Below are 15,272 nucleotides of genomic sequence, written 5' to 3' on the forward strand. Positions count from 1 at the left end.
AAATCTCTGATGTTGTCCAATGACTTATAAACAGTTAAAATAAATGGTGCAATATACATCACACTGACACCAAACTAATACTTGCAAAGAAATTTTATTTGCAAAATTGGTCACAGCCATAGATGCCAAAACTGTATTTGATCTAATGAAAAGAACTCTAATCTGCACAGCACTTGTTCGATATATATACACACTTCCAGAACCAAAAAATAATTATCATGGTTATCTTGTATGTTAATTTCTTTTTACATCTATATATATGACTAGGAATAGTGGCTCTCTATACATCTGGAATTACTCAGGTCAAAATGATGCAGCCTTTTTTTTGTCCCCCCAAATAATACAAATGAATTTCCCCCCTCATTTCCAGTTACAAAATGGCATCATATGCACTTGGCAAAACCTGACAAAAGAGAAGTCACTCCATCTGCTCTTTTTCTGGAAGTCCTTCTACCTCTTCTTTTTCTGGAAACATTCTGACATACGTTTCAACCATCATATCCAAATCATACCTGGCATCATAATTAATGTTCAACAAGGACAGGCTCTTGGACCTGTGATTCACTGGTGTGTCTTCCAGATACGCATTCAGGCGTTTTCTCGCGACGGCGCATTTCTCGTCCTCAAAAGCAAGGACCGGAAGGATGCAGAGCACCTTTAGGAATGCACACACGTTGGGGAAGAACTTGACGTCGGACAGCTGCAGGGTTTCGTAGATACTAGAGGGCAGCGTAACCTCTTTGCTCCGATGTTTCCATTTGATCCTCCAGCAATGGAGCTCCGCGGGAAGAGTGTCTGGGTTGGGCAGGTCACTCCTGTAAATATCGGCGTTGTTCTCTTCGGCCGTGTTGAACTTCAGCTGCCCCATGACCGCAGGGACCAGCGACAGAGACTTCAAGGCCTTCAGGTGATTTTCAGAGAAAAGGTCTTTAAGCTCCTGGATGACATGGCTCACTAAGGGAATGGTAAGATGCTCTTTAAAGTAGCTCTCCGGCTGAATCTCAACCCCAGCATCAGGGCGTAACTTTCTGAAGTAAAGCCTGGGGATTTTGACAGGGATTTCCAGCGCAGCAGCAAGGTTAATTGCTTCCTCAAACCAAAACTCATGATAGACTTCGATGTTGTCCATGACTTCGTTTAATGAGTGCAAGACGGCAATCAAGCTACTTGCGGCGAAGAAGACATCCATTGTTTGGCCTTGCAAATTTTTGCCAAAAGCTCGGGTGAAGGACAGGGTGTTTTTCAGCACAACCAGCGTGACCACAAACTCAAAATCGGCCAGTGCTTCAGATATGACAAAAGCGCTCTGTGAGATTTGATCGCTCCATTTGAGCTCCTCGTTGTCATGAATGCTATCCATGCAGAGCAGAAGAGATTCGAGGAGGTCAACTGCCAGCTCAAAGGCGTCGTGCCTCTCAGTCCAGCTAGTGCGACATGCTTCTTTGAGTTCATTGGCCTTCTCCTCGTTTCCTTGGTAATAGATAGAAATGGCGTTTTCTAACTCAGACTGAAGCTGAGGGGATTTGCTGAAAAATGTATCAATCTTTTTCAGAGTTGACATGACTAGCTGGGTTCCTGTCAAATTCAGACTGTTAGCGAGGGAGCTATTCAGTGAACGGGTAGAGCATGGCGTATGCACTGCCAAGGGGAACTTTTCATTTAGCCTTGTGGCCATGGCTTTGACTTTTTGCGCGTGCACCCCAGAGCTGAAATATGCCTGTCCACGACAATTCTCCATGTTGAGGCCCCACTTCTCAGATACTTCGGCCAGTAGCCGATCGGTGAGGGTTTCTTCATCTCCTTCAAATGGTAGAAACCCCATGAATTCTTCTCGCAGGGAGTTGGCCTGATCCACAAAACGAAGAAACAATGGAAGATGGTATTGCCCTGAAATATCTACTATGTCTTGTGTCACTAACGAGAAAAAACGGGTCTCCTTCACTTCTTCAAGCACTTCTTCACGAACACAGCTCTCACAAACCTCCAGCATCTGCTTCAACAGGGTAGATGAACAATACTCTGTGTTTACGGCAGACATCTCAAATTTCTTCCTGAGGGCCTCGTCCCCGGAGTTGATACGATATTCGAGCAATGCTTGAAAGTTGCTTGGAGTGAAGCTTTTGCTTTCCTGTTCCTCTTCAGAATGACCACTCAGAGGTATGTTTTGTTTACCCATCATAATCAAGACCTCAAACAGGGACCTGAGGTATTCTCTGTGTTCCTTCTCCTCCTCTGAAAGCTGAGGGACACTGACAGACTCGTCATTGTCAAGCCCCTCGCTGGCGTCTTTGTTTGCTTCTGCTTGCTCTGCTGAAGCCTCCACTGGTAATAAGAAAAAAAATATGGAGATGAGTCAGCCATGCCTTTGAATACAAAAAAAAAAAAATCTTTGCATTCACTACACATGCAAAATAAATAAATAAATAAAAATCAACTGGACATACTATTTAATGTGATACACACTGAGAGCCACACAATTGAACTAAGACAGGGTAATACTGAATAACACGAAGTATACCAAATACTTTTCCTACCCATGTTTCATCATCTAATACAGTGACAATATGGCAGTAGATATATTTCATTAGTAGAAAAGTGCAGATTAAACAAAAATTGTCAGTCCTCACAAATTTATTTAAGTCCAAATGTGTTAAGGTTACTCTTCAGTACCCTAAACCTTGACTGACTAAGAATTTATTTTCACCAATTATTTGATAGATGCGTGTTTTGTGTATTATTAATCTTTGCAGAGCGTTTGTATGGTGCTAATATCAAGTATCTAAAATTCATCAGAATAAAAATGATGAATACAGAATGTTCTGTGCCTTTACGCATCAAAAGACTGGTCTTTATTAGGAGAATGCTTCACAGTGAATCAGACATTCACTATGATAAGTGAGAAAGATTTCCATAGAGAACAAACTGCAATCAAGCACGCTTGGTTTTATACTGCGGTTCGACTCAAACGTGTTGATGATGAACAATGCAGCAACAGAACAACTTACATCGCCTCTCTTTCATTTCCCTGACCTCTTCATCAGTCTGTTGAAGAAAAGAAAAGCTTAATTCAGTTCAATCAATCCACACAAGCTGAACAAAACACAGTCTTCTGTACTAAGTAATTACTCCTACAATAGACCCTGAATGAATGTCTATTCCATTATATATCAGTGGGTGTTTGGGAAAACTTATGGTAAAACTCAAACCATTATTTTTATCCGTTTGCGGTGTCTGCTGTGAGGGTTATTGAGATGGCTGGTGAGATCAAATATCGTCGGGATAGCATTGTCTCTGAGCACCGTCCTGAAAGGACTCTAGAAGATTAAATGAGATTAAAATGCAAATTTAATGTTTATGAAAAAAAAAGATATTCAACTGGATAAATTAAATACAGAGTAGATGAATAAGGAGCACTTTAACTGTAAATTTAACTATAACACGCAAATTCCGCAAAAACAAAATTAATTTAACTTACCGTCTTACAAACCATATGTGGTTCAAAGTGCTTGGCACACAGCCGATAGTGTTTGTTCAACTGATCTGCTGTTTTGGCTTCCAAATCTGCACGACGGCAGTTTTCCACCCAGATTCTGCACCTGAATAATAACAATAGCAATACGAAGAATAAGAATACACGTGCCAATGACGTGTTGGACTACGGATCTACACGGAATAAATGCATAGCTATTGCTATACTATAACTGAACTTTCGGAATTAGAAAAACAAAATTACGGGTCAGACGGTACTATAGAGATGATTCTGACTCTTGTAGGAAAATACGCTTAATCAATTACTCCAGCATATTCTGACTAAATAACCGCTGACAGTCAGCATGGCATATTAACTGCGGGATTAGCCGACACTAGCTGTATGGCAGGCAGCTGAAAACTGACAGGTTGCGGGTAAAATATAACAATGTATTCGAGGCTTCCACAGACTACTGCTAACGTGCTGCCTCTGGAGCTCCACTTGACGTCCATACACTAGCGTATCTGTCATGGCAACTTTGACAGCTAAACACCAGAAGAGATAGTTAGCAAAGCTCTGTCGGTGCTAACTAGTGAGTACAACTTTTCAGTTGTTATTTTGCTCATCTTGTTCCCATAGCATGCAGTCCTTTTCTGTTCGTTCAATATAGCATTTTCCGACCACCATTATTTGTTAAATTCGTCCAACGTTGCTCTCAACACAATCGGTGTTGAGCGCCCGTTGCATTTACTCACCTTTGAGCATCCCGTGGAAACCTGAAAAAAGCTAAGTCAGATTGTGTGCTCTTCCTAGTGCAATTCGGGGCAGCACAAAAATTTGGCATCGCTCTTTATTTTTTATTAATTCTGAAATTAGAATATAGGATTTTAACTTTTCAAAAATCAAATTTAAAGAAATAGTTTTACAAATGCAGTTTCCAAAACCAATAAAATCATAAATTAGGTCTGCACTCTAGTGCTTTATGTGGCCTGGAGGAGTTAGCGCCTAGAGTCCGTCTCCGTCCCATGATGCACCGCCACGCGTCAGCTGAGTTCAAATATAGACCAATGACGTGCCGTCATAGAAATGAAATCGCGCCACGATGACAAAGCCTTAATGTCTGGGTGAATAATATACACTCAGTTTTGAAAAATTTCGTCTACTGTATATAATTACAATAAAAGAAAAACTAACAAAACGCATCTTTGCAGATTAGAACATTTAAACAGATAGATTTCTTTAGCTTTTGCCATCACCGTAGGTTAACGCTTATTCGATAGACATAAGATGCTAGTCTTCATAGAACTGTAATATTTATTCTAAAGGTTGCTATATAGATTCCTGACTCGTCACTCCTTGAGACATTCCGTTAAACAAGAAGCACGTTCCATTTGACCTGTTGTCTAGTGCATATAGGCTACTGATATGCTTAAAATACTTAAGATTTTATCAAAAGTTGCCAAGTCAATAACTGCAACTCCGGATAGGAGTGATTATACTTCCTTAGCAACACAATACCTCAGAGGGTGCAATTTGCTTTTTTACTCAAAATGTCCACTTCTGCATTAAGTGTGACCATAGCTATATAGCTTTATGGGTGATTATGAAGACACACCCTCCCCTTATAAACTATATGTGAGCACTCCTTTATAAATATCAAATGCTTGCATAAACCTGAAATTTGGAATACAGACAGTGTGCAAAGTGGAACAAATGAAAAATTTATTTGCAGAAATTAAACCCACATTTCTTTAAACATAGCCTTGAAAAAGACTACATTTAAAGTTGTCAAATTCTAATTACAGAGATAAAATCTTTTGTACAAAGATGTAGTAACAATTTTGGTTAGCGTATGTGAGACCATCACCACCTTTTAAGTCCTCACCTGTCAACATACATACAAACAAATATATCCTAAGAGAGAGAGATATGACACAGGTAACACAACATGAAGCTTACATGAAATGTATATTCTTAAATGCCCTCATATTTAAGAATATAATCAAAGCAGATAACTGAGTACACAAAAGTGCTCACAATGATGGCTAACAGTGTGGTTAACATAAATAAATGGGTTTGTTATTGGGTCATCCATTTTAGTGGCATTTATGGTACATTGCAAAGCCAAGTCAGAGTTTGTCAGCTGTGTTAAATAGAGCAATATCAGAAGCCAAAACAGGAAAAAGCTTTAAAAAGCTTCAGATAAGGCATTGGGAATTAGCTTCTGTCTTGAAGTGTTACAAGTGATATTATCTTAATAGAATATTATTAAAAATGGATGAAAATGTGGCAGTTAAAACAACCCATTTTCATTTAGTATTGATTTTTTTTTTTGTAAGCATCCTTCCTTCCTCTGTTGAGAAAACATTCTCTTGATTCATAACCTCTCTAATGCTCCTGCATGGTCAGGGAGCTCATCCAGAAGAGCAGGGTTCTTTCTGTAGATATAGGCATTGGCAGAATCATCCAGATGGACCAGTTCAGCCAGAGAGGACACGCAAGGGTCGTGGTCATTCAGCATTCCTGGCAGACGTGAGGACTTGCGCTGGATTCGGCAGGATCGTCTCACGGGAGTCAGGAATTTCAGGTCCTTGATTGCACTCTTGCGCCTTGAGCCGCTTGCTGGAGCAACCTCGTCCTCGATCCTCTTCTTCACGCTAATAAAAACAAACAAACAAACAAAGACATAAACATACTTCGCACGAATCCATTATTGAATATTCAGTTTAAAGCTCATCACGAACATTTCACGACCCAAAACAATTTGGATGTCGGCCTCCATAACAGATTGTTAGTCAAACTCACCTTTGTAGAAAAGGAGTTGTCTTTATACTGTATTTCACCATTGATGCTCCCTCTGTTTCTGGAGGTGTGATGTTCAGCTCATCTTCATCGCTCTCGGGTTCATTTTCATCTGACTTTTGATCTTCCTTCTTCAAGCTCTCATCTTCACTTTTAATGGCAACATCTCTGTCGTCTGAAGCATCGCTTTCTGAGTCACTCTTTCCTTCTAACTCTTCTTCGGTCAATATCTCAAACTCTTTTGTCGTTTCCTCCTCTTTCACTTGCTCTTCCATCTTAACAGGCATATGAAATGAATCTTCTAGAACCACATTCCCATCGTCTTCACTTGTCTCAGGGTCTTGATGTGAAAAAAGGACAATTATTTTGCATGTTCTGTACAAATCATGGTTTATCATCTCAGGTACTAAGTTCATAAAATTGTGACTTGGGAACCTACCACTTCTGCAAGCAGATGGAGTCTCCATGGCCTCCAAAGCATCACATAGGTTACGTACCAACTGCAGGTGAAAGCGAGACATTGTTTAAATGAAACGTTAATTGGATTTATTGCCATTGAGTGGTAGAAAGAATTTTTTTTTTTGTTTTACAAAACTTACCCCTTCCATCCTGACTTCAGGATCAACTGGAAGATCCAAATCAGAGTTGTCCATCAGGTCTAGTGTTGTATTCATTATATGGCTTGGGCTGTGAGCTGGTTCATGCTCAGGGACCTGGGCATTTTCTGTCTGAATGTCTGCTTTTGTCTGGGGGTTTGGATTTTCGGCTTCAGACTCTACTGGAGGTTGAGGCTGCAGACATTTGGGTTCAGGGTGAATTTTAGGCTGTACTTCTGGCTGACGTGTTTGGGGAGCCAATGTAACTGCAATTGGTGGTCTCTTCAATGTCCTCCCCTTGGTTGCCAACCATTCTGCAAGCTTTGCTCTGGACAAAAAAAAGTCAATCGAAATTCCTCACATTAAATAAACAGTTCTACAGAAAGAAGTATTTCACTTTCCAGAGATATTTTATATTAGCCAACAGAAGACATTAATATTCAAAGTCTCCATCTACAACAAAGTACCATACCTTCTCTCCTCAGCTGTCTCCATGGAGACCCTATATTGGCTAAGGGTACTTGTGACCGGTTTTTGAACTCTCCTCTCACTTGCGGCCACCGGGGCTTTAGATTTGGTACTTAGCAGTGGTTCCTTCCCCTTCACCACAGTGGTGGACTTGCTGGAGACTGGGCGTGGCATGGGTGCCGGAGCTGGCCTGGAGGATGGGGGAGCGGAGCGTAGAGCAGCGGCTGGGCGGGTGGTGGCTGGAACTTTGGGACCTCTCAGCCTTTGAGTTATTGGTTTCTGAACCGATTTGTCCGGGATGTGGAGTTGAGCGTCTGAGGCGGCCTTGGGTCTTGGGTAGGGTTTGTGTTGAGCTGGCCCAGACACTGAAGTTACAGACTTAGACCTCATTTTTGACAGAGTCCCCAGCTTTTGAGATGGAGGTTTAGGTACATTTGGTTTAACAGCGGCTTTCTTTTGCACCTCCTTCTCACCGTCACCGGGTTTCCTGAAACAGTCCACTTTTGACTGCACAACTCTTCCCTTGTAGGTGCCAGGGAGGGTTTTAGGGGGCACGGCAGAAGTTGGCTTAACAACCTCCATCACTAGTTTTTGGTGTCTCACTGACTGCTGTGAGCGGAACTGCTGGCTTAGCGTATGACGCTTTTTAAGATCTACTGCACTTGGTTTGCTTGCAGGTCTCACAGCCGTCAACTCGCCCTTTACTGGTATTGTGTCCTCTGTTCCACCCAAATTCTTTTCCTTAAGATCATTTTTGGCTCGTAAAGCTCCAGTCTTGCCCACCACTTTCTGCTTGTTGACCACTGAACTGACATGATTTCTTGCTCCAGTAGCTGGCTTGGTATTTTCTTTATTACTCTGCAAAATCAAAAAGTATTTTTTTGTGTTAACACAGACAAATCACTAGTATGATAAATTGACACTGAACAGGTAGTAAAATGTTTTACCTTTTTTGATATAGTGTCCATTTTCTTTGTAAAAGAGATCTAGATGTTTACTCCTCCACTTTTAATTGATCAAATCTGCAAGTGAGGAAGAAGTACTGTAAAATATGTTCATCGTTAAGTAAGAAAACAGCTAATAAGAGCAGACAGCAAAACGTATAGACTATACCGTATTTGAACTGGAGAATTGTCATTTTCCTGACCACACGGAACGCCTAGACAGTAGGCTATGCATACACGGGACTTCTTATCGAAACAACTAATAGAAGTATCAATTCGTGTGACAGCACTATGCAAGAATCGAATACTCTCAGTATTATTTCACGTCTACAGCGATGAAGACTTATTTATTATACCGGTATTTGCTATTGTTACAGCCGTAGGCAATAAACAAATGCGCTAACTTAGGTGATTTGACCTGGAAATCTGAACGAGGCAGCTAATTGGGCGTCAGGCTAACGTTAGTAAATAAAATCTATTTAACGTCGTAATAGTACTTTAAGATTTAGCACCTTACCTCCGCAAACAGAGATTAACCGAAATCCAACGGCTTTTTGATCAATACAATAATTTAGCAAATCCCACTTTCCCAGCCTACGTTGTAGTTACGACCACCTCTCAACAAAAACACATGTCTTTCAAACATGTTCAGGCATCCAACCAGAAACCCAGCTTTCAAATCGCCAGTTTTAACTTTGGCGCTGCTATACTTTAATCTGATTGGTGCTGACCGTTAGTACATCGGTTCAGCCAATCGCAGTTGTCAGAGGTGATCACGGGATCGCACTTGTGTTTCTCAGGCAGACAATGCGCAACTGTGAGTTTCGAACCATAATAAAATTCCAGAAATACTGGGCTTAGTAGTTTGCTCAAATATTTTTTAAAAAAAATTAACGTGACGTCACTGTTCTGAAAAACTGAGTTAAAACTCAGGAAATTCTTTAATAATATACATCCTTGTAAAATCGAATTGGTGGATCTTAATTGTTTTAGGTATTTGGTTCTAATTCATACCAAGTGAAATCATGAGCCTTTTGTTGCATGTTTAAACACTGATGTGAACCAAAGAAAATGAAGATTTTCATCACTACAGGCATATGAAATGATGAGGTGCACCTTCATGATTCCCAAAAGGGAAAACGTGTGTCATTTTTGTGTAGTTTCTTTGGATTGGGGTATGTAGTTAACAGAATGATTGCCTTATGTTTTAAGATAAATAACCGGATCGGGGGGTATTCCAGAGAGCGGGTTTCGTGAAAACTCAATTAACTAAGAGCAAGTAGGAAACCTAATAGATGAGCCCTATGGCTTTGCATTGCTACAAGAATGAAGCCATAGGGCTCTTCTATTAGTAGGTTTACTACTTACCCTGAGTTAACTAATTCAGAGTTTTCACTAAACCCGCTTTCTGGAATACCCCAGGACAAGGAAATTTTCTCGGCAATGGGGCTTGAGAAACTTGGCTTCTTGGAGGTGAAACTGCGGTGCAAACATCAGTAAATTTAAGTAACACTGCACCTCATTTGCAGTTACTTTTCGGGTGTGTCTAGCAAAAAGTCCCTGGAGTCTCAGTGAAATATACAGCAGTTGGAGGAAAATTGGAAAGATTTAAAGGGGCAGATACCATTATGCCAATAGAGGAAGTGTTTAAGTCTTTGCCATTTGGTAGAGTGCAGTAAATAAGGATGAACAGTAATCTCAACTGGTCACTCAGGCCTCCTCCCGTAATTGTTCAAAGCTTCCACCTCTCATTTTAGCGTTCGGTTTGAAGGAATTCTACATATACATTCATTTAATTTCACATCAGACATCTGCCTACACTTTGCCGAATTCACATAAGTTAAGTGTTTTTAATGAGACCTGACTTTCATTAAAAATTAGACTTGTGAGAAAAAACTAACTGTGTGTGAATTGTAAATTAAATGTATATTTTTTAAATATTCATCAGAAGAATAACTAAAGACGGCAAAGAGTAAACAAATAAAAAAAGTGAAGTGTTCCCATAGGCCAACTTAGTGTAAGAAGAGGTGATACCATACTCTACCACTAGAGGCCAGCTCAGTCCACACTCCGCTCAAGACCGCTGAATTTTCATTGAGTGACGTAGTCAGAGAGAGAGAGAGAGAGAGAGAGAGAGAGAGAGAGATCCTTTAAGTGTTTTTGCTTTCTGCTGCTTGTGTTAAATTTAAATGAAATTAATATTTATGTGTGTTCAGCCAATGGTGCCCTCCTTATTTGGGTCGATTTTGCTGGTTAATCACAATGCACATTATGCTAGATACATGACAAGGAAAGCAATTACACTTTCACTGAAGTGGAATAAAATCCATTGTCACTGTACTCTTTCTCTAATGAACTGTCTCTCCCCCCCTCCTCTCTCTCTCACACACACACACACAAATACGAACACGCATTCTCTCTCTCATTGCAGGTTATATGACAATATTTGAAACATTAACATTTTAACACATTCCAGCATAATGTAACCACATAATGTAAGTGCTTGTTATTTTCATAATCTTTCTGCATTCCTTGTGCTAGATGTAAGCAGCTGCCTGGCCCCAAAGATTGTGAGATAATGGGGTAGAAGGTGGAAAGTTGGCAAATTGGTCCTAAAATAAAGCAGCCAAAGGGAATTGTAATGGGAGGGAAAGAGGGGGTTAAAAGTACTTTGGGAAGAAAGTGATGCATGCTTTCCAAACACCATCTGCTTATTGCTTACATATGACATCAGAGGGTGGAAACACCCATTTTTACAAGGCTGATTTCACATATCACATGTGTTTCCAATTACAATCATGTGGTACAGACTAAACAAACCCATTAGAATATACGAAGCACTTACAAACATATTACAACAGCATTTCAATACTAACCTCAGACAGAGGCTTATTCTGGACAGTGGCTATGTGCATTCTGACACATAGCGAACCTTATTCTGTAGCCTACCAATGGAGAAAGAATGGAGTCCCAAACCATTTGGGTTTCAGTGTCTGTCTCATTTCAATATGTCTTCCTCAGTAGAAATCATTAAGCATACATATCCATCCCAAATTCCCCATCCCAAGTCCAACCCACAGTCCTAACACGCTAAGCTGAGTCATGAAAATTGTCTTCTTTAAAACATTCTGTTGTCTTCTCCTGTTGTATGCTGAATACGTCAGTGTTTTATTGGTATATTAATGGACAATGTAATGACAGATGTAAGGAAATAAGAAGGTATTGAGGAAAGGGTTAGAATACGTTCCTATGGGCTGTGGACAGCGTACTGTGAACATGCAGAATGACAGTAGAACGTAGGTGTCATACTATGGGATTCTGTGAAGTTAAGTGAGTTCTGTGAATGGCGAGTTACAGGATGATGTCTTTCGCCACAGGACAAGGTGTCAGTGGGTTTCAAGGCTTCCTGGATAATCCTATGAGATAACAAGAATGTGACTTTTAAAGAGACAAAATAACTTTTGATGGCTGCTTCCGTCTTTAAGAGCTCATTACTTGTTTTCTTATCCACATCAAGACAGAAACATTTAGAGGCGTGATGTCTGGAGTTTAAAGACATTGAGAAATGGTGCTGAATAACAAAACTAATGTAACGCTCTTGATGATGTTGAGTCGTAAACAGTGAGAACAAAAGAAAAAAAAAGAAAATTAGATGTACGGAAGAAAATTCATTTCACCTTCCCCATCAAAACTTCATAATTGTCCTACCAAGAACACACGACGTCGAAGGCCGACCAAAACCTAACATAAAATACACGACAGCAAAAGCTACGTCGTTCCAGGAAGTGTCGCATTCTTAGAGCAATTTTAAATCATGATTAAGAGGTGAAACAGTATTCGTCTGTTCCTTTCGGTTTATGGCTTGTGTCTGAGAGGCAATTGTTGACCACAAATTGAGTGTGTGGGTGGAGGGAAGGAGGGGAGTCATGTTAACCCTATACAAAGATGAACATACAGCTCTAGAGGATTTCTCTACTGCCTTCCTACCTCTACTTCTAACTCTTCTCCCTTCATTCCACTTCTCCCTCTCCTTATCGCTCTCTCTCTCTCACCCCTCCTGAGGTTTGAATCATCTGGTCTGCATTTGTCCATTAAGAGACTGCGGAAACCAATAGGAAGGAGCGAAAGTAACCGACCCAGAGAAGAGGTTTATGCTGAGAGCTAAAGAGAGCACGAGATGACTACTGCACAAAAGAACTATGGGTAAACGCTCCGGATCAAAATATCATTGAAGACTTCGCAGAAAATCTTCCATACTCCCTTAGATCCGTCAGCCTTATTCGAAGAGATAGCTTGGTTTGCCCGGAGTTCTGTATGTTCTGGTTGTCTTCTCTAACCTGGAGAATAACTGAAAGGTGATAATGGGGTCTGGACATCACTGTGTGAGATATTGATTTTCTGTTGCCCACAATTTACTGCAGGCACCGCTTTTCACACTTGGCTGGCTCCCTAAATGTCAGGTTCGACCCAGCCGGGCCCGTCACAGTGCTGCTAGAATATACGGTCTTCAGGATCCCCACACCTGCCAGGTTTGACCCGGCTGGGCCTGTCACAGTACCACTAGAATATACGGTCTTCAGGATCCCCACACCTGCCAGGTTTGACCCAGCTGGGCCTGTCACAGTACCACTAGAATATACGGCCTTTCAGGATCCCCACACCTGCCAGGTTTGACCCGGCTGGGCCTGTCACAGTACCACTAGAATATACGGTCTTCAGGATCCCCACACATGCCAGGTTTGACCCAGCTGGGCCTGTCACAGTACCACTAGAATATACGGCCTTCAGGATCCCCACACCTGCCAAGTTTGACCCAGCTGGGCCTGTCACAGTACCACTAGAGTATACGGCCTTTCAGGATCCCCACACCTGCCAGGTTTGACCCAGCTGGGCCTGTCACAGTACCACTAGAATATACGGCCTTCAGGATCCCCACACCTGCCAGGTTTGACCCAGCTGGGCCTGTCACAGTACCACTAGAATATACGGCCTTCAGGATCCCCACACCTGCCAGGTTTGACCCAGCCGGGCCCGTCACAGTGCTGCTAGAATATATGGCCTTCAGGATCCCCACACCTGCCAGGTTTGACCCGGCTGGGCCTGTCACAGTACCACTAGAATATACGGCCTTTCAGGATCCCCACACCTGCCAGGTTTGACCCAGCTGGGCCTGTCACAGTACCACTAGAATATACGGTCTTCAGGATCCCCACACCTGCCAGGTTTGACCCGGCTGGGCCTGTCACAGTACCACTAGAATATACGGCCTTCAGGATCCCCACACCTGCCAGGTTTGACCCAGCTGGGCCTGTCACAGTACCACTAGAATATACGGCCTTCAGGATCCCCACACCTGCCAGGTTTGACCCAGCCGGGCCCGTCACAGTGCTGCTAGAATATACGGCCTTCAGGATCCCCACACCTGCCAGGTTTGACCCAGCTGGGCCTGTCACAGTACCACTAGAATATACGGTCTTCAGGATCCCCACACCTGCCAGGTTTGACCCGGCTGGGCCTGTCACAGTACCACTAGAATATACGGCCTTTCAGGATCCCCACACCTGGTGCAGAGACAGATTTGCTTCGCCTTTGATAGTTGACTGTCATGGTTCAGCACATCGGCAGATCATTTTATGTTTGCATAACAGTTTGTGGATGAAATAATATGAAAACTGTAGAGCCCTGGCAACTTTCAATCGGCTTTGGCATCTGCTGACAACATGGATCTCTGCTCTTAATTACAAAGCTTGATGAAGAAGATTACAAGAGCACTCTGCACAGTAAAATTATACTTTGCTTTCAGTTACATTTGGGCAATCCTTTATGTATAAAGATTTGTCATAAAATTAAAAATGGGAGTACATCATGAATAAAACATAAAAATATGTTTGAAGACTTTCAGGAATCTTCATGAATAGTAAATGTGTTACAAATACGTTACCTGACAATGTCACAGCCTGCCCCCCCCCCCCCCCCCCCCCCGCTTGTGGTCAGTTTTGGTTAAGTTCTCTGTTACTTCATGAATACTTAATTCAGCCTTGTTTAGTCCTGTTAGTTCAATCATTGACTCAACCTGTTTTCAGTTAGCTCTACCTTGTTTAACTCTGTACAAATATGCCTGCCCCCCCCCCCGTTCTCAGTGAGCTCTGCCTTGTTTAACCCTGTACAAATATGCCTGCCCCCCCCCCCCCCCCCCCCCTTCTTTGTCTGGAATTGTTTGTGTTTGTACTACGTTATATTGGTTTCCTTGCCTGCCTGAAAAACCTGAGATCTGCAAATTATAAGTCCTTGAAAGTCTTTTGTTAGGTTTACTTTGAATAAAATGAAGACTCTTTTACCCAACGTGACAGTCAAGTTGTCAAATATATATATATATATATATATATATATATATATGTCTTTTTTTTCTTGAGAGTTTAGACATGAGCAGCTTCATATACTAATAATATTTATTATTTATTTACAAATACACTGAGACAAACAAGTTTGTTCTATACAAAAGAGTTGAGGTCTATACTTGTATAACATACAGAATCAAACATGAAAAAGTACATCACACAAACATATGTAACCATGATGCATCACCGTTCATAAAATAATAATGTCCTCTTTATAATACTGCAACTCTCAGAATGAGATGAATATTACTGCAAACGAGATAATTAAGACAATAATGGTTGACAATAGGATATGAATTGCATATAATGTATGACATACATAATAATAAGATAAGACATCAAACACTGAACAAGTCCACAAAAACTTCAGTTAACACACAGGTTAACAAAATCCAGGATTCAAATGGGTAGAATCCAGAGCTAAATGACAACAATTATTTGATTGGTCCTTATAAACACTCCCTACTTTTCCATTAAAGATGAATGACTTAATAAAACAATGTTCATCACCCTGGCTGAAAAAGACTTTAAAAAGTCTCTGTTCTTGAAAGGACTCCTTCTGAAATAGCCATGTCAAAAGGTCAAGCATGAAAAA

At 41.2% G+C, this 15,272-nt stretch overlaps 2 protein-coding genes across 2 annotated transcripts; both read right to left on the bottom strand.

Moving 5' to 3' along the window:
* Nucleotides 1–137: 137 nt before the first annotated feature.
* Nucleotides 138–4,313, bottom strand: thap12a (THAP domain containing 12a). The gene is made up of 5 exons (XM_030792657.1): nucleotides 4,225–4,313; nucleotides 3,476–3,596; nucleotides 3,207–3,314; nucleotides 3,006–3,042; nucleotides 138–2,322 (listed from the first exon to the last, which is right to left on the bottom strand). Exons 1-5 carry the CDS (start codon nucleotides 4,311–4,313, stop codon nucleotides 419–421), a joined length of 2,259 nt encoding a protein of 752 aa, XP_030648517.1. The 3' UTR covers nucleotides 138–418.
* Nucleotides 4,314–5,846: 1,533 nt separating this feature from the next.
* LOC115829011 (cytoskeleton-associated protein 2) lies at nucleotides 5,847–8,303 on the bottom strand. Its single transcript, XM_030793124.1, has 6 exons — nucleotides 8,283–8,303; nucleotides 7,340–8,193; nucleotides 6,871–7,195; nucleotides 6,711–6,771; nucleotides 6,275–6,611; nucleotides 5,847–6,126 (listed from the first exon to the last, which is right to left on the bottom strand). Exons 1-6 carry the CDS (start codon nucleotides 8,301–8,303, stop codon nucleotides 5,847–5,849), a joined length of 1,878 nt encoding a protein of 625 aa, XP_030648984.1.
* Between the last annotated feature and the right edge of the window lie 6,969 nt (nucleotides 8,304–15,272).

Source organism: Chanos chanos, chromosome 15, assembly GCF_902362185.1.
Source record: "Chanos chanos chromosome 15, fChaCha1.1, whole genome shotgun sequence".
In the NCBI taxonomy this organism is placed as follows: Eukaryota; Metazoa; Chordata; class Actinopteri; order Gonorynchiformes; family Chanidae; genus Chanos; species Chanos chanos.